The 24902-nt window shown below is 36.2% G+C and overlaps 2 protein-coding genes across 7 annotated transcripts; both read right to left on the reverse strand.

Annotated features, from left to right (window-relative positions):
• Nucleotides 1–856: 856 nt before the first annotated feature.
• si:ch211-129c21.1 (uncharacterized protein LOC563087 homolog) lies at nucleotides 857–14530 on the reverse strand. 2 transcript variants are annotated; one of them, XM_056759324.1, is made up of 15 exons: nucleotides 14391–14530; nucleotides 9894–10207; nucleotides 9433–9578; nucleotides 9283–9345; nucleotides 8160–8258; nucleotides 7630–7729; nucleotides 7153–7263; nucleotides 6493–6644; nucleotides 6145–6317; nucleotides 5269–5428; nucleotides 4639–4861; nucleotides 2818–2933; nucleotides 2551–2714; nucleotides 1808–1860; nucleotides 857–1717 (listed from the first exon to the last, which is right to left on the reverse strand). In XM_056759324.1, exons 2-15 carry the CDS (start codon nucleotides 9994–9996, stop codon nucleotides 990–992), a joined length of 2391 nt encoding a protein of 796 aa, XP_056615302.1. In that variant the 5' UTR covers nucleotides 9997–10207; nucleotides 14391–14530; the 3' UTR covers nucleotides 857–989. The 2 variants fall into 2 exon arrangements, with proteins under 2 accessions (XP_056615302.1, XP_056615303.1); XM_056759325.1 differs by lacking the exon at nucleotides 14391–14530 and adding an exon at nucleotides 11744–11777.
• A 1289-nt stretch (nucleotides 14531–15819) lies between these two features.
• On the reverse strand, nucleotides 15820–24823 carry LOC130430719 (uncharacterized). 5 transcript variants are annotated; one of them, XM_056759862.1, is made up of 7 exons: nucleotides 24640–24823; nucleotides 24297–24385; nucleotides 24125–24217; nucleotides 22335–22691; nucleotides 21895–22002; nucleotides 21007–21132; nucleotides 15820–19512 (listed from the first exon to the last, which is right to left on the reverse strand). In XM_056759862.1, the coding sequence occupies exons 2-7, from the start codon at nucleotides 24337–24339 to the stop codon at nucleotides 19349–19351; spliced, it is 891 nt and encodes a 296-aa protein (XP_056615840.1). In that variant the 5' UTR covers nucleotides 24340–24385; nucleotides 24640–24823; the 3' UTR covers nucleotides 15820–19348. The 5 variants fall into 5 exon arrangements, with proteins under 5 accessions (XP_056615840.1, XP_056615839.1, XP_056615841.1 ...); XM_056759861.1 differs by having other exon boundaries at nucleotides 24297–24443; XM_056759863.1 differs by having other exon boundaries at nucleotides 24125–24166; nucleotides 24297–24823.
• Nucleotides 24824–24902: the final 79 nt, after the last annotated feature.

Here is a 24902-nt window from a genome sequence, read left to right on the forward strand (position 1 = left end):
TGGTCTGTTTTGTTCAAGATTTCCTTCAACAGAGCCATGGGAGGTGGATTTTAAGCATTCTTCACCTGGATTTGCCTTTAATAATATTGCATTAGAAGTGTGACTGAATGGCTCAGTAACTAACAACAGTTAAATAAAAACATTGTTTTGTTTTTCAGAATGAAGTCGCTTTTATTGCAGTCACAGAGTCTTTTGCATTCATTTAAAAGGCCATTGCATAATTTAACTATTATGGGAGATGTTTGCTCCACAAAGTGAAGTCATAGTGGTAACACTTAATGGTCCAGTGTATGAGATTTAGTGGCATCTAGCGGTGATGATGTAAATTGCAACCAATGGCTCACTCACCCCTCATTTTTGAAAGCACTACGGTGGCTGTAGATGTGACTGTACGGTCACTAAGATGATGTTATGTTTTCGCTTCTTCGCCAAATTGGATAAACTATTTATTAAACATGCTCTGCAGAGCAGTTTGTCCGTTTAGGGCTACTGTAGAAACGGGGGACCCTTAGCTCATCCCAAGGTAATAAAGCTTCATTATGTAAGGTCTCTATACACCTCTGAAGATAAAGTTAAGTTAATTAAATTTTATTTCTGTCAATGGATCCTCTTAAAAATGACACGCTGGTCCTTTAAGGTTGTAAAGGTGATCTCAATATGAATAATTTTAAGAATTAGTTTTATACCTTTAGAACTAGCAATTTGAACATTCACCACTACGTACGCAGCTGATGCTATATTCGTCGCAGACAAGCACACTCAAATTTTCATAAAAAAAAAAAAAAATGTAAAAGATGCTTTTGAAAAAATCGACTCAATTTATTTGCAATAGTAAAAAATAGTACTATTTGTTAAATATTGTTTCATTTATGAACAGCAATGTTTTTAATGGACCGTAAGTATTTCTGATATTTTTGAATAGATTTTTTATTTACGTACAAAATAAATAAATAGAAAATTGTACAAAAGATTGCAAAACATTTATATCCTCAAATTTCAGACTCGTCCGTAATGTACTTTGAAAGGTGCGTGTCCATCGGCACGTTCCCATTGGGAGCGTTCCTGTGAAAGTTGGTTGCTTCTACGTCACTGTTTGATGCGAGACGCAACCTGACAGTCTGCTGTTTAACGTCCAAAGAATCGCGTTCAGTCCCAACTTTGTGCCCGTATCCCCTCTCCGTACCATTCCTGGGGGTTTTGCTCAATTGTCTCCCAAAGCACATAGATGGAGATATGTGCCCCATGTACAGATTCCAAATAAGCAGACATCCCATCATAACCGACAACACGGCTAGAGCCACTTGCATCACCACCCACTTACCTTCCCCCATCTGCGTTTCGGGTCGTAAAGGGTTCACTTTTAATTCCTCTAAACCCGATGATGTCGTGTAGCTTTTAAGAACGATACCCGAGGTGGTCGGTGTATTTTCGGTCACGTCTACTTTTAATTTCTCCTGCAGGTCGTAAATGGCCAGAGTCTGGGTGTAGGGTCTTCCTTTGACCCGTTCGACTGACGTACAGGTGTAGTGTCCTGCATCGGCAGTCGAGGCGTTGTAGATGAGGATGCCGTCGCTGTAGATGGTGAACTTTCTGTCGGAGGAAAGCAGCTGCTTCCCATCGAAGTTCCATCTTACTTGGGCCAGGTTGGAATCTGGTCGGCATAGCAACCTGATGTTGTTTCCCAGCACAAGCGTTCGGATGTTTGGCTCAGTAGTACCTGGGTACACATATTTTAGAAAGGTGTTAAATGACGCCCAGTGATTTAGGTTTTAAGAATATGTTTTTGAAAAAAAAGTGTAATAAAAACCTCTTATAGGGCACCGGGTGGCATCCGCATCTCTTAGACTTTGTATTAAATTACTAAAATGCAAAATAATATGTTAGCGGTCAGTGTAAGTTGCTTGTATGAACACATTTAAGTTCATTTTATTTACATTTATGAATGCGGCGAGTCAAGCACGGATCAGATGTGAAAGGTAATGTTTAAAGGAACAGTTCACACAAAAATGAAAAATCTTCAACTAACTGTTCTATACTTATTCTGTGACAAACAAGCTTTTTTTCATAAAATTAAATTATAGTGTTTTAAATGTATATTAAAAGTACCAGAAAACACTTGTACACATGACCAAAAAAGGTAAGTACGTTTAGTTGAAAATCGAATATGCGGATGTGACATTTTTTCATGTTTGTTCTCGTAAATTCAAATACGTCACATAAATAAACAAGGCGCCAGGTTTGATGTTAATGATATAAAAAGCAGGAAACGTTACAGTAAAGAACAGCTTTCTGCTAGTCACACAAAGATCTCACATGACCTTGTTGCGTTTTGTAGTATTTGTAAGCTTAACAACCCCTGCTTACTGTATGCATTTCAATGTATATGGAAAGGCAACATGAACCAAATATCTTCAAACGTGTTTTACAGTTTTAAGAACACAATACAGGTCGTCCGAATAATACAAACAAGGCCAAATAAATAAGGACTATTCTGTTCATGTGAGTTTGGACTGGTGCCAGTGAGTATTATGTTTAAGACTAAATTCTTACCCATCTGCATCATTAGGTAAACTGGGTAATCTGGAACACCGTTGAGCCGTGGGGTCCCAGGCACAATAAGGGTCTCTGGCCAAAACACAGTCCAGACAGGATGTATAGCGACTGCAGTTACTGCTCGGCATTTGAACAACCCCAGACGCAGAGCCTGCATACAACTAAACCGCACACAAAATGATGGTTCACTGTACGGTTTTCACTGTAGGCCTACAAAGTAATTGAAGTAATTCACATTATAGATCTCACTTGCGTTCTCATTACCTGATTCTGGTGAAGACGAAGGACATCGACTGGCTCTCCGTTCTGAAAGAGCTCGACTTCCTCAATGACGTGCATTTCTCCGTCATAGTTCACCGCTTTCTGCAAATAACCGTTTTCTGTTGGAAGACAGAAAATCGGGTCACACTTTATATTAGGTGGGCTAACCTGCCATGTGCTTACATGAAATACCTGCAAGGCAATAGATTTCCTGCTGGATATGCTTGGTTTAGCATTGGGGTTTCGGGGCAAGGGTTGGGTTATTGTTAGGTGTAACTATACATGTGAATATAAGTACTTTAAATGTAATGTCAATGTGCCAACAGGAATGCATTGGTACTTAATAAGCAAATGGTATCAAATGGGGAAGTATATTTTATTAACGCGACCTACTACGTAGTGTAACTGAAAATGGAAATACTACAACTACAACTAAAGCAAATCTTACATTTATTAAGAGACACGAAAAGCACAGTCAGAACAACTTTCTATTTTCCAAACTCATTCATAGTAACAATATTTAGAGGCCATTTACAGCAGAGCGTTTTCAACTGATAACGCCAAAAAATTTATGCGTTTTTGCTGTCCGTTTACACTGAAACGGCACTTTAGGGGACCGAAAACGCAAACTTTGGCAAACGGGTCTCAAAATGAAGCTTTGACTACGTTTTCGTTTCCATGTAAACTGGAAGACGGAACGATGATGTGACACGCATGCGTATACAACGCTCTGTAGCCAAAACAATATGGCGGCTTCCCGTAGGCCTACTGTGAGCTCTCGCTTCTCTACTATGTATTAACATTTCCCCAGCAAAATGTGGATTTGGTGCACAGATAAGTCCAGCGGAGAAACACTGTTTACATTCCTCAGACTTTAAAACACACATATACTTCGACCAAAGGAATTAAAAAGCACTTTGGGCTTATAACCGTGTATGTGCCAAGACACGTCCTGTTTCTTTACACAACACCATCGCCATCCACTGGCCTGGGGTGCATACTACAGAGTTTTTATCTGTTTTCCTTGATCCCTGTAAATGCACATCGGTTTGATAACGCTGACATATGTGTATGGAAACTTCAAAAAGGAAAAACGTTTTTCATCATGTAATTCGTGGCCTTAATATCAGTGCTCTGCTTCTGAAACCTAGCATCACCATGTTTCATGATTTTAATTTTTTCTATAAATCATAATCATTAGTCACCATTTAGGTTTGTCACTGGGTTTTGCAAATATCTAACCAATATAAAGTATTAAAAAGTCAAGTTAAGGTAACACGAAGAAAGGGTAAACATTGTTTTTATAATACTGAACTTAATCATAATTATTATTAATTCTATAACAATATTTATATCAGTATTACGAATAATATGATTATTTGTTAATTGAAATAACTATTTGGTTAATTGTCATCACAAAACGATACTGTAAATACTGTCCATAAAGAAAAAAGACCAGATGTCAGCACAGCACAACACTGTTAAACAAAGCACAAGTTTTGGAATTTTGGCCTTGGTCCATAAAGTTGTTACATAATTAATGTTGATTTGCATTGAGTTCAGTTTTTGCATTTCTCATGCACAGAGAGTCTTGTATGTTGTGCACGAGACCGCAAACGATCTGTTTTTGCCCATACGATTCCATATTTACCTTTAACACAATACAAAACAAGAACAAACAAATTCTGCATTGTTCACCAGTCTCTTTGCAGACAGCTCAAAACAAAGTACAATTAACATTCCAGTGAATGAGTGTTTACACGCACACCCTCCAACTGACTGTTAACAGCTGTTTTGCCCTGGAGGCTGACAGCAACGTCTCACCTGTGCCGATAAACATCACAGGATAGGACTGTCCATCCAAAGCAGTTACGTGGTCTACGACAAGGCGGGTCAGCGACGGTCCTCTGTTGACCAGCAGGGGCTTGCCCGTGATCGGACGGACGGCGTCGTCCATGAGCGGCCGGTCCCGGATGAATTGTAGGGTTTTGTCGGGTAGATCCAGCGAGCGCTCTATTCCCAGACTCCTCGCTGCGTTGTTGATACACTGTGTAAAGATGTGCATAGAAATAAAGACATTTGAGATCATTTGCTGTGTTTTAGTGCAAGTATGATAATATATAAATATAAAGTATAATAATATCTAATTGAAAACACACCATGAAAAAATATAGTTATTAATTTCAATACTTCGTGATCATGAAAATTTAAGTTTATATTGAGTAATAGTATAACATATTTTTCATGTTGTGTTATTATAATAAAATTAAAAAAGGAATGAAAACAAATAAATAAAGGTAAATACAATAAAATAAAATGCTGTTTATATTGAGGAATGTTAGAATGTAATTTGTTTTATTTTTACTTTATTCTCTTATTTCAGGTTTATGTTGCACTTTTGTAATAAAATCTGAAATTGTACAAAATTTTATAAATATGTGAAAAAATACTCACATCTCCTGGTCGAGGGACAGGAATCTCTCCACTGTATGTGACCCACTTCACATCAGACGTTTCCACGGTTACCGGCGTCTTAAATTTGCCACGAGAGAAAACCTCGCTAATATCGGTCACATTGTACGCACATATCGCCGAGGTCCGGTCCGTTATGCTCCTATAAACAGACACACACACACAATTAACATAAATCTTCAATTGTCCAAGCATGTATTTTGCAGGGTTAAAGTGACTGGACACAGTGACTAGATGGGTGAGGCGTCAGTCTGTCCCCCTTTAATTATTATTTCTTCAATGATAGAGTCTGTCTCACCTGTGACTCGTGTCTTTTACCTGCTCATACCATCAGTGCTTCATAGACTACAGCTGTTTCACTGCGAGTTATATTGACGTGTATACGGTGACTAATCATATGTTATATTGAGATATATGAATCGGTTTTGATAAAAAGTACAAAATTAAAGGATGATCTCTATAAATAGAGAGAGGTTGATCTAGTTTGTGTCGAGTAGACAGGAAGCAAAACCCAAATTTAAAATGTATTTTTGTAGTCTATACAGAAAAAAAATTATAATACAAAATCTGATTCTGCCTCTCTATCGCCATCTCTGTTTGAAACATAGAAATGCAGATTTCTTCAAAAAATATATATACCTATTGAAGTCAAATGATGTCTATATGAAATTTTCTGCTCAAGTTATACATTTTAATTATTATCCTTGCCAATGTAAATCAGCAGTTTTGAACACCATTTTTTATGTACCTGCTCAATAACTAATCTGTGTATTAGCTACAGATTGCAGCTTCAATAATTTTCAACAAAAACTGTCCAATTTAAATACAAATCTGGCAGTTTCACCGGACGAAACTTACGATTGAGATGTAAAGATGGCGTAAAAGATGCTGTTCCTCCATTTCTTGTGGCGCGCATGGAAAACGTCTTGTATGACATAAGGCAGGCTGGGCTCAGGGACAGAACAGTCTAGACGCGCCTTCAAAAATGATGTCCATTTCCTCTGGAGTGTCCTCTGGCCACCCATGTCTCCCTGCACAACATAAACCAAGTTTAAATTATAAACATCTTCAATCCTTCAGCACATTCTATCAGTGCACTTTTTTTAAATGCTATAATGCCACCGAGCCAAAATATAAACACACAAAGAGCTAAGCTGTGGCTGTAAAGACTGAACCATGTGTAACAGGTATAGAGATTTCAGAGACCTTGCAGACTTTGGCGACGCGAGACACCAGCAGCTTGCTGTAGAAGTCGTATTCTATGGCGTTCTCGTTGAAGAACATGTAGATTTTGTCGTCGTCGCCCTCAGGACTATTCTCGCTCTCGGGTACCACGTCCATGTAGATGAAGTTTGGCTCTAGAGAAGATTAAAGAACAAAGTATTATGAGTGCTTATGTATGATGTTTCGTCCAGTTGTTTTTAACATCAGTTCAGTTATTTTATATTTGAATTAAATGCTTTTTTAAGTATGAAATGTTAAAACAACAATTAAAGCTACAATACGTAACTTTTGCTTCTAAAACGTCATCTTGGTTTATTACGTACTAATCTTACATATTCATGTTTACTTGAAGTCAGTTGAAGATAGCTCAACATACGAATCAATATAATTTTACCATTACGAAGCGAAGAAAGGTAAGGAGACAGCTTTAAACACAGATTTTGATGTACTTGAATGATAACAGTTTTTTTTTTTTTTAAATAAGTTACGATTGCAGTTTTTGATCTGCAATCTACCTATAAAAAAAGAGGAATTGAATTCATCTAGATCCAGTCGAATAAAAAAAAAATCATTTTTTTGATGAAGTCACTTCCTGTGTAAATTTTTGGATGTAGCCACTTCCTTTCATAATTTCTGACCTACCATTAAGCCACGAATTCTTGATCACAGTGCGCAGTGAAACGGGAGAGGAACGAAGTATAACCGGCTCAGAACCCAGAAAGTTATATGACGTAGCTGAATACAATTCTTGATCTGTGAAAATAAACAATTACATTTCGTGAAAAATCTGATAGAAACAAAAAAAAACAATCCTGACAAAGCAACAATTTTTAATATTGTAACTGAATATGGCAAATGGTTAAAGTAAGACAAGCATGACACAGGTCAGAATGAAACCAACGCATTCCATAGAAGCGCAGCAGCTCAGTATATTTGGAGCCTCTATGTTAACCGCTAAACCACGGCTCCTACAAACTCATACATCCAAGTCATACATTCAGTGTGAAACATTAACATTAATGCATTTGGCAGTTATGAACTGACATAACTTAGTGCCAAGTGCCATGACTTATCAGCTGAACAACAGAAACCAGTTTTAGTCAATAAAGTAACGCATACCAATCATGACGGAAGAGGATCTCTGGAAGGGATCGAAAGAGCATTTGCCCCTTCCCTCCTCCTGCTTCTCCTCTAGTTTCAGCTGTCCGTCACCGTACGTCTGTTCAAACAAACACTATCAACACACGGCTCCCAACATTTTATGTGTTGTTTGTAACAGAGTGCCATCCATGCTTGTTTGAACAAATTCAATGTTACTCATATCAGGAAAGCACAGGATGATGAAATATAAATACACACACGCAATACATCATGGGCAATGTGGACAGTCTGTACAGTGAGAAACGTGACTCTGATGTATGCCATGGTATGGTGTGATTGACATATTCATACTATCATGGTTTTATTGTGGTACTCAAAGGCAATTTAAAGAACACTATACACTATAGTAGGACTATAACCATAGATAGATGTCTAAAAAAACATGACTGTATGAATAAGTAATTGCAAAACAAGTTTTCTTTTTTGCTTTGATTTGCTGTTTGTTTGTTTTGGTATCCCGTTATTTGGTCTGGTCACATGTCACTTACTATGTAATCACAGGTGGGGTTAAAGGCATTTGTACCACACACGTACATCACACTGTCATTCATTTGATGTAGCATCCGGATGTAGTTATGACAGTCAATCTGAAATTTTAAATCGACAAATGAACAACAAATAATAACATGTCTACTATGTAAGATAGTTCAATAAACATTCTTTATATTTTTCAATGTTTTTTCAAGTATGATACAAACATTTTTTACAAAAGAGGGGATACATTAAATTATGCAATATAAACATTCTATAAAATGTTTAGAAGTCTGTCCCTATTTTTCCTTAAGTGAATGAACATTTTTATAGAATATCATGCTAGTTTCAACTCTTTGTGTATTACATGCACCATGTACAGTACATATGACCCTGGACGACAAAACCAGTCCTAAAGGTCAATTTTTTTAAATTGAGATTTTTACATCATCTGAAAGCTGAAAAGTTATCTTTCTATTGATATATGGTTTGTTGGAAACTAACTGGCGGAACAACAACTGTTTAAAAAGCTGGAATCTGAGGGTGCAAAAAAGCAAAATATTGAGAAAATCTCCTTTGAAATTGTTCATCTGAGGAACTGTAGCAGGCCATCCACTCACAAAAATATTAGTTTATACATTTACGGTAGAAAATGTCAAAAATATCTCCATGGAACATGATCTTTTTTCAATATCCTAATGGAAATTTTACCCCTATATTTGGCAATTACTAAAAATGTTCCCGTGCTACTTAAGACTGGTTTTGTTGTGCAGGGTCACGTATGTAAAAAGGTTAGTTCGCCCTTAAATGTCATCATTTACTCACCCTGTTGTCATTTCAAACCTGTATGACTTTCATTCTTCTGCAAAACACAAAAGAAGATATTTTGAAGAATGTTGGTAACCAAACAACTGCAGTATCCATTTGACTTGCATTTTTTTTCAGTCCATACAATTGAAGTCAATGGGTACCGCAACATTCTTCAAAATATATTTTTCTGTGTTCTGCAGAAGACTGGAAGTCATACAGATTTAAAATGACAAGAGGGTGAGCAAATGATGACAGAATCTTGGGGGGAAATATCCATATTGTGTATTTATGTGTTTATGTGTCTGCAAGCACAAGGGCTAGTTTACTCACGTCAGGGTGTTTTCCTTTAGAGATGCACTCCTTTTGTTTCTCCTCCGTCACTTTCCACAGAACCTGATGGGTGGGACATCCAAAAGACACGATGTTCTGAATTTTGTTACACCGCTTCCAAATATCAAGGAAAGAGACTCAAAACAACACCTTAGACTTGGCAACCGAGATATTGTTTATATCCAGGGCGTATACGGCCTCTCTCGCTCCCAACACCAGCAAGCCCAAATCCTCTCGAATTAGCATTGTGGAGTAATTCCAAATCCCGTTCTCTTTAAATGTGATCGCATGGTTATCTAAGGGCGATAAAAACACAAATGCATGCAGATTTATCATCAATCCGAACCCAAGCATTACATAAAGAAGAAAATACTTTAATACTAAAAACAACACTGCAACAATCAGACCATATGTTGGCTCACCCAGAAAAATTATGTACATTTTTGGCATGTGAATTCACTTAAAACCTCAAAATTTAAAATCGCATTACCAAAAGCTTATTTGGAAACCAAGTTGAGCAGATTTCAATCTATCTAGACGCTGTACTTGTATAACTGGAAATAGCTGCCCAGTCGTTGACTTCGACATAACTAGATGAACAAGAACCGTACCTTCATATTCAACAGTTTTTCGGGGGGTGAGATTGTTATGCCCGCTGTAGGCACACACCACTAAGACTCCTTGTAGGATGATGAGGACAAACAATGCAGACATGCTTTGTTCTTCCGTCTTAAAAATAGTTAATTAGTTAATTTATCTCGACTTTTTAATAAAGGCTATCGTGTCATGTTTCGGTGCGATGGGTTAAGTCGGTGTGAGTTTCCAACATGCACCCTTGTTGTTTATGTGCTTTCGTGGGTATGGATGGTAATCCATGGCGCTAGATGCTCAACGATGTTGAACCCATTTGCTTGGCTGTCTACATCTGTAAAGACAAAAGAAACATTTATTAAAGTGACAGTTCACCCTGAAATAAAAGTTGTCATCCTTGTGTAGTTTAAGTGAGAAATTTAGAGAAGTGATTTTGTGTCCATACAATGGAAGTCAGTTTGGTTTTCAACGTTCAGTGTTCTGCAGGACCATGAATTACAAGATTAACTACCTCTGCATTTACCTCCTTTACCTAAACCTCCATATCTCAACTTGTTTAACAGGAGCAAATTCTACAGCGAGTCATTGTTTTCTCACAAACAGTCTCAGATCACAGCATTAATGTGCACTCCAGATGTTAAAAACAAGAAAGGCGACCCGTTTGCCCTCCCAGTTGGGGTTGGAGGTGTGCAGCGACTTAAAACACGGCAGGCTGGGGCAAGTTGGGGATCGGGCTGGAAGGATACCTGTAATTGTTGATGCCTTAAGGTAAACCTTGTTTCCACGAGACAGCGCTATGTAACTCACACAGCGTTTGACATGTTTGAGATGTTTACAATCCGAAGAGACTCTTGAACGTTACGCTGGATTGAGAGTTGAGCAAGAGCTGAATGTTTAGAAACAATAAATAACAGATTGCTGACCTTTATCTACTCATATAAACTACACACATTAACTTTTGTGTACATATAGTAAACATGTCATTAGTAAATGAATTAGCTAACAATATAAGCAATATAGTTTAATCAATCTTTGTTAATGTTAGTTAATGTCAATATACAATTGTTCAGCCTAGTTTATTGTAAATTAACTAAAGTCGACAGACACAGAAGTTTTGTTTATTGTCAGCTCAAGTAAACTAATGTTGAAAACACTGTCACAAGTAAACATTGGTTATGTTTTTTATTTATAATACTAGGGTGTTGCCTTGCAGTTGCTAAGATGTTATACGTATTTGTTCTGGGGGCTTGTTACTTGCTCAGGACAGAAGAGCCCACCCAAGGGTTCCCAAATTATCACAGTTAAGCTTCCTTATTTAAATTAAATCAGACTTTTTTCAACTTATTAACATTATGAGTCAAGCAAATGTAACAGCACAACAGACAACTCAATTGAATTATTGTTAAAGGGGTAATTCATACAAAGAAAATTATTCCGTCATAATTTACTCAACCTCCTGTTATTCTTAACTTGTGTCAAGTTTGTTGTTCTGCTGAACACACAGAAAGATTTCAGAAGAATGTTTGTAACCTAACAGTTCTGGGGCACAATTGACTGTTTTTCAAAAAAACGAATAGGGTAATAGTTCCCCAGAACTGATCGGCTACATTCTTCCAAAAATCTTTTGTTTTCAACAAAAAGATATTAATAAAGGTTTGGAACAACTTAAGATTGAGTAAATGATGACAGAATTTTCATTTTTGCGTGAACCATCCCTTTAATATCAATAGCACAGTGTAAGATGAGTTTAATAATTAAAGTATTAAGCTCATAAAATATGTTTTATTACCTAAAACGCACCTACAAATGACAATGATCACTTAAAGGGTTACTTCACCCGAACATGGAAATTCTTTCATCATTTACTCACCTTCGAATTGTTCCAAATCTGTCTTCATTTCTTTGTTCTGATGAACACGGAAAGAAATTTGGAAGAATGCTTCTAACCAGACAGATGTTGACTCCCATAGTAGGCTGTCCTACATTCTTCAAAATGTCTTCTTTTGCGTTCAACAGAGCAAAAAATAGTCAATAATGGGAGTCAATCTGTTTGGTTTTAAGCATTCTTCCAAATATCTTCCTCTGTGTTCATCACATCAAATACATTTATACAGATTTGGAACAACTTGAATGCGAGTAATGATGACAGGATTTTCATTTTCTGTTTAAAACGTCACAGTTCCAGCACCTGAACTTCTTTTGAGGACAAAAAGTAGAACATACAAATTTTCCTCACTTTTGACTCATTTGCCTAATCAGAACAGTTGTACTGGTTAGCCAACTAAGCTTCAGGGAAGAACGGTAGTAAAATGAATCATCGAGTTCACTGATGCAGGCACTGCTGACTGGTGGACTTGTTGTTACTCATGCCTTTCAAAAGTGTGTTATTCAAACGAATCACTGCCGACTCCGTAATAACTCACCAGACTGTCCTCCTCCTCCACCCGTTCACAGTCCAACACGGATAAAAAGCACAATATATTTGCTTTTCCGGCTTCCGTTATGTGTTGCTTCACATGGCGATTAGTCTTTCAAGGTTTTACATGAAACTAACATAAAGATAAATCTTAAAGTCAATTGCATAGTTGTGCTAAAACGCTTCCTATAATCAGATCGTAGCTTAATATGCTCACAGTTAGCATGGAAATGTATTTGATAACTTTGAAAGTATTACATTGTATTGATATTAAAACATTATTTTGAGTAATGATGTGACTTTGGAGTTGGGTTTGTCTGTTTTATCGATCAATGGAAGACGAAAGGAAACTTTCTGTATTATTTCTGATCATGCCAATGGTGCCAAGGAGACATTTTGTCTTTAGAACAATGGCGTTAAATGTGTCTTTATACAGTTTGTGTACATTCAACTAATAAATGTTCAAAGGTCAAGCAGACAGTAAAGAACTCTCTTGAAAAGCTATCATCACCCGTGCTTAAAACTAGACGCCTATTTGTAATGAACTGTCTGATAAGAGTGGTTTATCACGATTCAGACAATGTGACTTGTGGTACAATGGTTTAGTTTGCAACAACATGCTTTGTTATTCATTAACCTGAGCTTTCCTCTGACACTCCATGTGTCACGCATATTGCGAAACGCTTTTTATGTTGAAAGACACGCCCAGTTTACGGGGTTAGGCTTTTGTTTGTTCAATTTGATAAAACAAATAGGTTTACTATTGTGAAAGCGTTGGAGGTAAAAGATTTAGAGAAAAGATGCAGCGCTTTGTAGAACCTCACAAAAGGTGCGAGGATGCCGATACATTCTTTATTTTGTGAACTAAGAAAATAACGAAAACTTATTTAGGCTGGGTAAAGTACACACATGCATCTTATGAAGATCTGGGTAAACACATGGGCGTGAAACTACAACATTCCCTTCTTGCATTCGGGCAAGTCAAAGCAAGACTTTACAGCGTGAATACTGGCTGTTGAGTTGTCTTGTGTTTACCATAATTCGGCACTTTAACAGTGGCACACAATTCATTCACACTGAACATGGACGAATTTATAGCACAGGTTGCAACAAATTAAATCGGATGTCACCTGCAAACAAATGTTACTAAAATTATCATTTTCTGATCCGTTTTTTTCAATTATTTTGAACCACCATCTCTCAACATTTGTTGTAGATCAGTCTCTCAACATAAAAAATTGGGATGTCTCTCTAATCTGACACCCATTTCAAGTTCCACAATGCATTGTTTATGAGTAAAACCAGGTGCTTGGTTAGAGAAGCACCCACATTTTCCTGGAGTCTTCCAGGAACAGGTTCGGGAACCAATGTAGGAGATGATTTATCTCCTGATTCATGAGGGTGGCAAAGCCCAGTAACCGTGTTTTCAAACCACATTTTTTTCTCATCTTTCAAACCCTATTTTCAATATGCATCAGTTTCTCTAAAACAATAACATATTTAGTTGATGTTTAAAATGCAATGGGCATGGCATTCAACCAGAACGCCTATGATATATTTACATATAAGTGAATGCATGCTGGAATAACAGATATACCCTTGTGAAAATGAATCATGGTTTACTAAAGGCACGCATAGTTCTACCATGATATGTGTAATAAAACTATGATAATAAAACACTACACGTGTACACATTTTTTCAAGGTTCACAATGATGTCCAAGCCAATAACCACATAAATACATTACTGCATGTCTTCTTTATACTTTGAGAACCTTTATACTCATGTTTTTATAATATTTGTCTATCTAAAACAATAACAAATGGTGAGAAACTTAATTTAATATGTATATCATTCAAATTGTGTGTTTATGGTTTTACTGCAGTGTAGCCTACCATTTGTGATCCATCGCCTGAAAATTAAGTTACTTTTCTTTTATAGCAATACTTTTTTTAAAGGTCTTTTAACTTGTTTGAGAAAACGTAGCGCTCAATTTAAATCCCCAGTTCACACATCGTAAGTTTGGTCTTTAAATTGCGCTTAAATTAGCCTCAACTAAAATGAATGATCTCGGTACACAATGAAACATCACTCAACTCACCGGTGATGTCTGAAATTCCCCTCTGACGTGTGAATTAATGTCGATCCTCATGAAATTGTGGACTCAGCATGAAGGGAGTGCCGCAAAGCACGACCACAACTTATCTGCTCTGAGCGTGTGAAGATTTCACAAGCGGAAAGCCGACGCACACCTGAGGGCGTGACGTAACACCGCGCAGGTGACGTCTCATCATTACAGCGCAACAGTTCTTGATGCTTATGAAACATAACTTCCTGTTGTCACGTACACAAATTGTCGTTTAAGGTAAGATTCATATTTAATTCATATTTATTTATTTTTAATAATATCAAAGGTTTATATATATTACATTGTCGTATAAGGTAAGATTAATATTAAATTCATATTTATTTATGTTTATTAATATTAAACGATTAATATATATTAAATTGTCGTTTAAGGTAAGATTCATATTTAATTCATATTTATTTGTTTTTATTAATATTAAACGATTTATATATATTAAATTGTCGTTTAAGGTAAGATTCATATTTATTTATGTTTATTAATATTAAACGATTTATATATATTAAATTGTCGTTTAAGGTAAGATTCATATTTAATTGATATTTATTAATATTTAACAATTTATATATATTAAATTGTCGCATAAGGTAAGATTTATATTTAATTTATATTTCTTTATTTTTAATAATATCAAAGATTTATATATATTAAATTGCCATATAAGGTAAGATTAATATTAAATTCATATTTATTTATGTTTATTAATATTAAACGATTAATATATATTAAATTGTCGTTTAAGGTAAGATTCATATTTAATTGATATTTATTAATATTTAACAATTTATATATATTAAATTGTCGCATAAAGTAAGATTTATATTTAATTTATATTTCTTTATTTTTAATAATATCAAAGATTTATATATATTAAATTGCCGTATAAGGTAAGATTATTAAATTCATATTTATTTATGTTTATTAATATTAAACGATTTATATATATTAAATCGTCGTTTAAGGTAAGATTCATATTTAATTGACATTGAATCATGTTTATTAATATTTAACGATTTATATATATATTAATCAGCATACACTAGTCAAATTGAATTGGGGAAATGTTTCTCATGATCTTAAATACGAAGGGAAACTGAATGTTCAAATATTATTTTCGTAAAAAATATAGGCCTAACTGTGCAAACCTATTTATTTTATTCAGATATGAACATTTTATTTCATATTTTTAATGGATGACTTAAAGATTGGACCACACAAGGTGGCTTGATAAAATGCCAACCAAGAGTAGCCTACAAATTGTGATTAATCTACCAAAAACATGTATACCTTTGCTATAATAAAACCGTGGTTTGTTTTGTCCAGGTGTCTTTTAAATCACTTGAGAAAAAACGTCAGGAATGGAGACAGAACAAAAAAGCAGACAGCGGTTACACAAGGATTTTATCGACACAAAAATGGGAGAGCAGAACCCAAGAGAGGGTAAAACAACAAGTGGCTTGACAAAAATACAATAAACAGACAAGACTAGACCAATAAACTTGACAAAAACTTGACTAGATATGGACTGACTTTACTTCAAAGGAACTTTAAATGACACCCCGTAATACAGATTCATACCAAATGAACCGGCACAAGACAGCAAACACAAGGATATTAAATAGGGAGCAAATGATGAGAGCAACAGGTGACAAGCATGAAACAATGACAAGATAATTAATGAGGAAACAAGGGGGCGGGGTCAGGAGAGGAGACAGGCACTTCAAAAACAAACAATGGCCATGTGCTTCCACACAAAACACATGGGTCTGTCACGATCCAGACACAAGACTAGAAAAAAAAGACTGAATGAAGCAGGATTGTAAGAGCTAATTAATAATAAACAGATTAATAATAACAAGGGCAAACAAGAGTACATAATAAAGGGGTGGGGTGAAACAAAACCAAACAAAAGCAACGGGGGACAACAAAGTTCATAAGGGCAGGGTGGGTAACAGAGTCAATTAACCAGGGGGTTTAGCAAAAGATTGAGGGTGGCGAGTCCAAGCAGATTTAGAAAGGGACTTGGGAAAGGCAGGCTTGGCTAAGGGCACGGATGGAGGGGTAGTTACTGGGGGGTGGGCAATAAGGGCAAGTGCAAAACAGAGGGAAATGGCTGAGGCAGGAAAGGTCCAAGAAAAACAGGGGAAGCAAAGGTAGGGTAGCCATAGCCTGGGGGAGGTCCAGGGAGGACACAGAGTCTGTATCAGGGGACTTAGCTAAGGAACAGGGTGACCTGGCACTAGGGAGGCTGGAGGGGGCTCAGTGGCCGGCACAGGGGAGGCTGGAGGCTGAGACTCCCGAACGGGCTCAGGGGCGGACTGTTGCTCCGAAACAGACTCATGAATGGACTGTGGCTCTGGAGCGGGAGGTCCCTTCTTCCTCCTCTTCCTACTGGAACTCAACTCAACTTTATTTATATAGCGCTTTTTACAATTTTCATTGTTACAAAGCAGCTGTACACGAGACACATTTAATACAAGTATGAATTCTAAAGCAGCCCCCCCGGCCAGGCAGATAGTGCAAAACAATATGCAAACGGTGGTGAGGAACCCAAAACTCCCATAGAGAAAAAAAAAACCTCGGGGAACCCAGGCCCAACCAGGGGATTCCAGTTCCCCTCTGGCAAAAGCTGCTGCCTCTGCACAAGCTCAACAGTGCTTGCACAACAAGGCTTAATAAAAATATAAAAATTAAGGATTTAAGATTATCATTAACAATCTAATAGCACTTGAAATGTTGTAGGAAAAACAAAGTTGTCGCGTCCTTTTTCCAGCTCTATCCTGTTAGCTCTTGTCAGGTCACCGCTTCCCATTCTCAGAACGAGTTCCCGCAGAGACTGATGACTCAGGGTACACAGAGTTTGTCATGACGGCCTCTGGCAGGACTGCAGATGGGTTGGCTGTCTCAGGGGGAGTAGACCAACACCCGACTGCCCCACTGGTAGGTGTCTGACTCTTCTCCCTCGTTTTCCACGAAGACTGATGCCTGGGGCCGGGCTCTCAGGAGTCAATGTTGGCAGGGATGGATCCTCCAAGGACATGACACCCAAGGTGCAATACTCTGGGACGGAGGCAACCGGGCAGGTGGTTCGAGCTTGGTTGGGCCCATGAGCTCTTCACGGTCCTTGGCATATCTCACCAAGTCACAGATTTGGAACAATTTGAGACTGAGATTTACTGTCCCTTTAATAGTCACACCGCATAATTTCCAAAGTCACATTTGGGTTTACCGCTATTCTAAACTGTGGAAAAATATCAATAAAGAAAAAGTAAGTGATCTCAAACTTTTAAGCAGTTTTATAGATTGACAAAACTACCTGTGGAAGTGTAGGTTATGGCAAATGTTTAGTTCTACATCTGTTTATAGAATCAACTAGGGCATTTAACAGTTAACATTTAGATTAATTTTAACAGATTTGATTTGATTTTCCCATTTATGGTGTACTAGTGTCATTTCTGGTAACTTTTCAGAGTTTTCCTTTAGGTTGGATGTAATGAGTGCTGATGAATGAACAGCCGCACTGCTGTTATACAATCAGATGATGGCGCTATTCCAATCTTAATCCAATCTAAATCTAATAACATGTGACTGTTAATCTCACCATAAACAAAATCATAGTTTTGGGCTGTTTAGAATGACATGAGTATCAATAGATGATGAAATACTTTTTTACATTTTTGCCTAAACTATCTCTTCAAATTGAATTGCCTAAACATTCCAGCTTTGTAAGTCTTACAGTATCCAATCACCGTGTTCTTGCATTAAATTCACCTGCAACAATGTTGTTTTTCTCAGCGGTTTTTGATCCTTTAAAGATACACATCAAATATCAAGATAACAGTGAGGTCATGTAAAGTGCCAGTGGCCTGTAAAGTTTAACCCCAACCCCACTCAAAAACATCATTATAACCATTTATAAAAGCATGTGCTAAGAATCAAACCCACAAACAAAACGTACTGTCAAAAACTTTGTTTGCTCCTGTAAAGCTGTGTGTTTTGCTATCTATTCATGGTGACCATATTCTGGTAAAAAGATTTCTCATATCAGATTTCATAGTAGAAAGAAACCACTGATGTTGTGCTGTCAGTGTAGCTAATAAATTGTGTTTATTTTAAGGGCTGTGGATGTAGCTGATAAAGTCTTTTAGGCTTTAATCAAGAAAAGAATGACAGCTGTGAGAATCCTGAAAAGATGAAAAAGGAAAAGCGTGTCACTTAAGATGATTTTAACGTTTATTTATAACCACAGAATGTTTCAATATGATACAACTGAAAGTCAAACAAGAAATGTTTTCACCAATTGTCACTAGAGGTGAATAATTCTGAACTTGAATAATGACAAGGTTTTCCGGACACACCTCTTTTTTGTAATTGGTTAAACAGACAACCCACACCATTGGTTAGAACCTGTTGACCCAAAGATGTATTTCATCATATAATCACATTCATGTCATTTCAAACCTGTATGACTTTCTTCTGCAGAACACAAAAGAAGATATTTTGAAAAATGTTGGTAACCAAACAACATGGGTCCCCGTTGATTTCCATTGTATGGACACAAACCACTGAGACATTTCTCAAAATATCTTCTTTTGTGTTTCACAGCCGAATGAGTCTTATTAAGGATTTCAAGATGACAAAATAATGACATAACTTTTATCTTTGTGTGAATGATGCTGTTCTTCCTATTTTTAACATTGGAAAAATTAACAAATACAGCGTTTAAATTACATTTGTACATTACAAACAAAAAATGTATCTACAGCTTTCCATGTAGTGGGAAATGCTACATTACATCATTAAATACAGTAAATATATTATGGTTTGAACACCTAAAAGGACAATTCAACTCTGGTCTTTTGGTCCAATGTCCTCCAGAGTTTAGTTCCAAACCCAATGAAATCAATCAGTCTTCAATATTGATTGCGGATTCTGTTTTGTGAAAGCGTGTCATATTTCCTCAGCGGTTTAATAGTTTCTACTTTTTTGGACGGGGGGAGGTTGCATCCGTCTATCTGACTCTGATCCCGTCTCCCGCAGCGTGCTTTTCTCGGTATGGTATTTTCATAAATGACCTCTGGAAACAGCAGTGTACTCAGGGTTACATGAAACAGTTAACATTGCATAAGACAGGCCAGACACTGAGGGTCTGAAGAGAAATGGTTTTGCTGTGCACGCTCTCGCTGCACCTAACTGCTCCAGTCTAACCACAGGCAACGACAGGCATTGATCGTCATCAACTAGACCTGATTCTCAGAGCTCATAACCACATATGGCCACCCACACTCATTCAGAGCTCTGCCTGTAGCCCAGGAAAGACAAATGCTTCTAAAACAAAACTTATCAAAATAATACTGTAGGTTAAAGTTAGCACTCTATGTATGACATTTGCAACAATATTAATGAAACGGGAAGTAACTTTGGTTAAGTATTTAAATGGCAAAAAATTTGGTTACGTTGAGGCGCCTAATGAAAAGACAAGGGTCAGGCCACGTAAACATTCAGATACACAATGTAAGGGATAATGTACAGGCAGACGGTTGTTATCGCAGAAATGAGCCCTGACAGTGTGATCAGAACATGACGCGAATCCGGAGGGTCCTGTATCACAATGAAGGGGCTTATTTCCTGATAACAGCTGGCTGCTTGTACATTATCCCGCTTATTACACGGCTACTTGCCACATGTGAAAAAAAAGACATATTTATAATAAATTTTTGTGTAATATTAAACTGCCCCTCTCAAAATGATTTGCAGCATCTGGGTTACAGGGTGTTACTCGTTTTGAGGGGTTGCTATTTGAAAATTTTGACCCTTGGAATGTCGCGACTGGCCAATCAGAATCAAGTATTCAAGTGAGCAGTGTAATAAATATTAATAGTACAGTAAAACTTCAATATTACTCCGATCACTGACATAGAATAGCTCACATACATTGTCTGTGAAAAGTTAAAGCCATTGCCATGATGCCTAAAGGTAGAAAACCCCAGGCAAATCTTGTATAATATGCGCAAGAATACGAGCAAGAAACAAGCAGTAACTATTTAAAAAGCAATTTATAACTTCAAATATACTGTGTGTATATATATATATATATATATACATATGCTTGGTTTTTGCTTTTACTAATTTCTATTCTATTAACTTGTAGTGAAACACAAGAGATTTCTTTAAGCACATTATTTGACGGATACCTTTAAGCGTGTATACATAGATTTTGTTAAAGGGATAGTTCGGCCAAAAAGGAAAATTCGGTCATCATTTATCAACACTTCCAAATCTGTATACATTTCTTAAATCTGCTAAACACAATGGAAGTTTTTTGGAAGAATGTCAGTAACCAAACAGATCTCATCAACCATTTACTGCCGTAGTAGGGAAAATAAATACTATGGGAGTCAATAGGGCATGAGATCTGTTTGGTTACTCACACTCTTCCAAATATCTTCTTTTGTGTTTAGCAGAACAAATAAATGTAAACAGGTTTGGAACAATATGAGGGTGAGTAAATGATGACAGAGTTTTCATTTTAGGGCGAACTATCCCTTTCAATTCAATGACAGACACGTACCTTTAGTTCTGTACGATAACGTACATTTGGCGATAACGGACACTATTATTACAGAAAATCCGACAGCCACTGCTACCCATATCCACCACTGACCAAAGAAAAGTTTCGATGATTTGGGAGTTTCAGCTGTAGACAGAAAATATTACAAAAAGATGTTAAATAGCAGACAATTCTTTGAACTCTTCTTTTCCAATAATGAGTTTATGGCATTTTTTATTAATTCAAAGGTGTAAAAATAGTTATATTGTACAAATATAGTGGTTGAAAACCTGAGATCACAACAAAGTTCTTGGATGCAAAATCAAATTTAAACTAAATTATTTTAGTTTTAAAATTGATAACAAAACAAAACAACGTTATGATGTGAAACAAATCAATATTTCAATATTTTGTATTTTACAATTGAAATAATCAAAATTCTGACAAAACCTGTATTTTTGGGGGGATTTCCATGTTTAAGAATGTTTAGGAATGCTCACAACATTCTTAAATTCCCAAATTGTGTGAATACTTACAGTGTCAACGCCAGTGTGAGTGCATGCTATCATTACAGTATATAAAAATACTAAGAATATTATTATATTGGGGCAATGTAATTTGTGATTGAACTTTATTTAAGTACTTGTTTACGTTTCAAAACCACCGTGTGTCATTTTTAATGCAAAACCATTTAAGAAACTACTTTAACCCCTCTATATATCTGAATATCTCTAAATCTAGATATTTAGGCCTATAACACATATTTTAGGATTCTTAAGAACTAAATAAGCATGTGCTTTTTTGCTGAGGCCATAAATTCTTCACATTCCATAATTTAAAATGTAAAACATTGTATGTAGAGTTTAAAGGCTTATAAAGTGCATTTAAACAAAATAATACAACACTTACCACTGGAAGAACATATTGTGGATACAGTGGTAGTCTGGTCTTGAGTTGAAGTCTGATTCAGACCCGAGGTGCTGTTGAGTTCAGGGTTATACTGGATAGGGTTTGCTTCTGGGGAAAAATATTACTTCTATAATTTTTCTTTTTCTATATAATTTGAATTTTAACCAACAATTCTTTACGCAGTTAGGTATTTCTGTTAACTAGTGCCAATGTATATTTTTTCAGAGGCAATTCATTTTCCACATTTTAAGATCTGTTGTATTTACGATTTGAGGATCTGCATCAAAATCTCTAAACATCCCTCTACTTGATGAAGTCTCTTCACAGCAAAATAAAAAATGTCAAATTAACACTATTAAAGTGTGGATTACATATACACTGTGAGAGTTAATTTGACCTTTTTTAACACTGCCGAATTTGCTGTGTTAACATCTACTTACCAACCAGAACATGAAGTCCATTACTGCAATTGTTTATGAGTAAAGGAATGTCTCTGGTAACTTTGCAGAAGTACCATCCACTCTCATCAGTCCTGATGGAAGATTTGTTGAGCACGGACAAATTGTAAGTCTTGTTATTGAAGAAGGATATTTCTTTGGATATCGTGCGTGAGTTACATTCATCTTTTTCTGTGATGTTACTAAAGTGCCAGCTCACTTTATCAGACATGCTCCCATTTTCAGGTACATTCCAAGTGCAGTTCATTTGGACTGAACCCCCTTCACAAACTTTAATGTCTTTTGTTGGTTTCAGATGGACGTGTAAAGGTTCCAAGTCAGGTGCACTCCCGATTGAGGCTGATCAAAGAAAACCAAACATTTATTGCTTGACATATATGTAACTGATCATAGTAATGATTGTAATAATGATCTGAGTGGAATCAGGACTGTTTTGTTTTAGCTAAAAATAGCTTTAAAAGATTTAATGACATCACTTGAGTTAATAGTCAATACACAACTGAAAGAAGAAACTTAAGAGTTTCTTAAGCAATCATTTTAAGCAACATTTGTAGTTTTGTAAAGCACCATGTGAAAGAAAAGACTTTAAACGGAAATAGTTATTTAATTTTATAATATTTTTATACTCAGGGCCATGACGTCACACTATTCCCTCTTCAAAATAAAGATCCTTTATAATGTTCTTCAACGATGCCATTGAAGTATCGTTTTTTTATCTTTCAGTCGAAGGTTTAATAAGATAATCATTAACTTCCACAATAAAGAACCTTTTGCGCAACCGCCGCCCCACATACAGAAACCGTTTAGGGGTGTAAGATTGTGTAGGAACTGGCCTTCAACTGCATTTTATAGATGGGTTAATGCCTTTTTAAGTTTACTGTTAACAGTAAAACAGTTTATATGAATCCAAATAATGGAAAAGTAACCTACAAAACAATTAAAAACATAACGTACTGTAAAATATATAAAAACATTTTAAAACGCAACAACAAATAAAATGTGACAACCTGCCCCAGCCTAAAATGAAAGTTCAAATTTTAAAAGTTTACATTTCAAGTTTAATCCTTATGTTTAAATCAACATTAATCGTAAAGCTAACCTCAAGTGTGGTTTATTATGTTCAATTGTTTCCCCAATAACAATAAGAAATGTATTTTTTCTTTCGAAGGAATACATACAGAAATTTAAAGCCGCTTTTAAGATTCTTTCACATAAGGTTCTTTGTAGACTTACAAAAAGCAATAAACAAATTGTTCTTTCAAGAACATCTGAGTGTATGTTTCTCTGGGGATCCAAAAACGTTTTTTATGATATCGCTGTGAAGAACTTTGTAGAACCTGTTTTTTAAAGAGTTTTGAAAAATATGCATGTATGTAGTTGGACTGGATGAAATTGTCTCCAAACCTTAAACTCTAAACATGCTGAGATGCATGGGGTCAAAAAGAGACGAGCCGAACTGTTGTGTCAAAAGTTAACTATGCTTGGTTGTTTCAGCCCAAAATGCTGGGTTGTTTTAACCTATTGTCGGGTCAAATATAACATTTTCTAGGTTAATTGAACACATCAGTTGGGTTTGTCTCTGTATTTACCCAATGCTTGGTTAAAAATAACCCAGTTTTTTGAAGTGTAGAGAATAGCCCTTGGAATGCACCATGTGACAAATAACCCTGGTCTTGTTGTGGTTATATACAACTACCGCACATATTTATTTTACAAGATATATTAAACACAAACAACACGTTTTTGATAAATTAATGGGAAATCTCACTTACCTGTGACAAAGAGCAAAAAGACACTGCACAGCCGATACATGCCTAAAGAAAAGTGTGATCGGTAAACAACCAATACCTTGCTGTAAATCCTGTCTGAACAATAATAAAGAACATGTGAATATGTTAAAGAACAGAGTTAAAACTGTAAATGAACAAAGGGACACAACAGCACCTTTAAAGGAGTCTTTAAATGAGAATGCATGAAGCTTCCTCATATGCTCACAATAGTTAATTCTCTAGAAGGCTGTTGTCTGCTTGTTCCTGTGTGGTCATGTGTTTGAGGTGTCAGAAATTACATTGGGCTCCTGAGACCATCATTCTAAAAAAAAAAAATTGTGTTGTCTTCCTGAAGAATATCAAAGTCCACTAAGCAAAAAAAAGCAAAAAAAAAAGCTAAAAAATTATATTTAAATAAAAAAAAGCGCTTTGCATGGTAAATATCACTGTGTTGGCAAAATACAGAAGATTTTGCAAACAAATGGAACAAATTTAATCAAATTTAAAAATACACTTACCGCTTCACAAGTGAGAGCAAAAAGTGTGAGAATCACTTTGAAGCAACATGCAAGAATACACTACAATTATGAAAGCAGGTCACGCGATCATCACAGCTGAACACACAACACAGATCATGACATCTCACACCACACTTTCAGTTTACTGTAGAAGCAGAGAAGATTTGATAGACAGATATGACTTTCGGGTGAAGAAGCTCAGTGATGCAGGCTGGAATGCGGTCCCACTAGGGCAAACCTAACCACGGTTTAAAAGTTATTAC

The sequence above is a fragment of the Triplophysa dalaica genome, chromosome 10 (assembly GCF_015846415.1).
Source record: "Triplophysa dalaica isolate WHDGS20190420 chromosome 10, ASM1584641v1, whole genome shotgun sequence".
In the NCBI taxonomy this organism is placed as follows: Eukaryota; Metazoa; Chordata; class Actinopteri; order Cypriniformes; family Nemacheilidae; genus Triplophysa; species Triplophysa dalaica.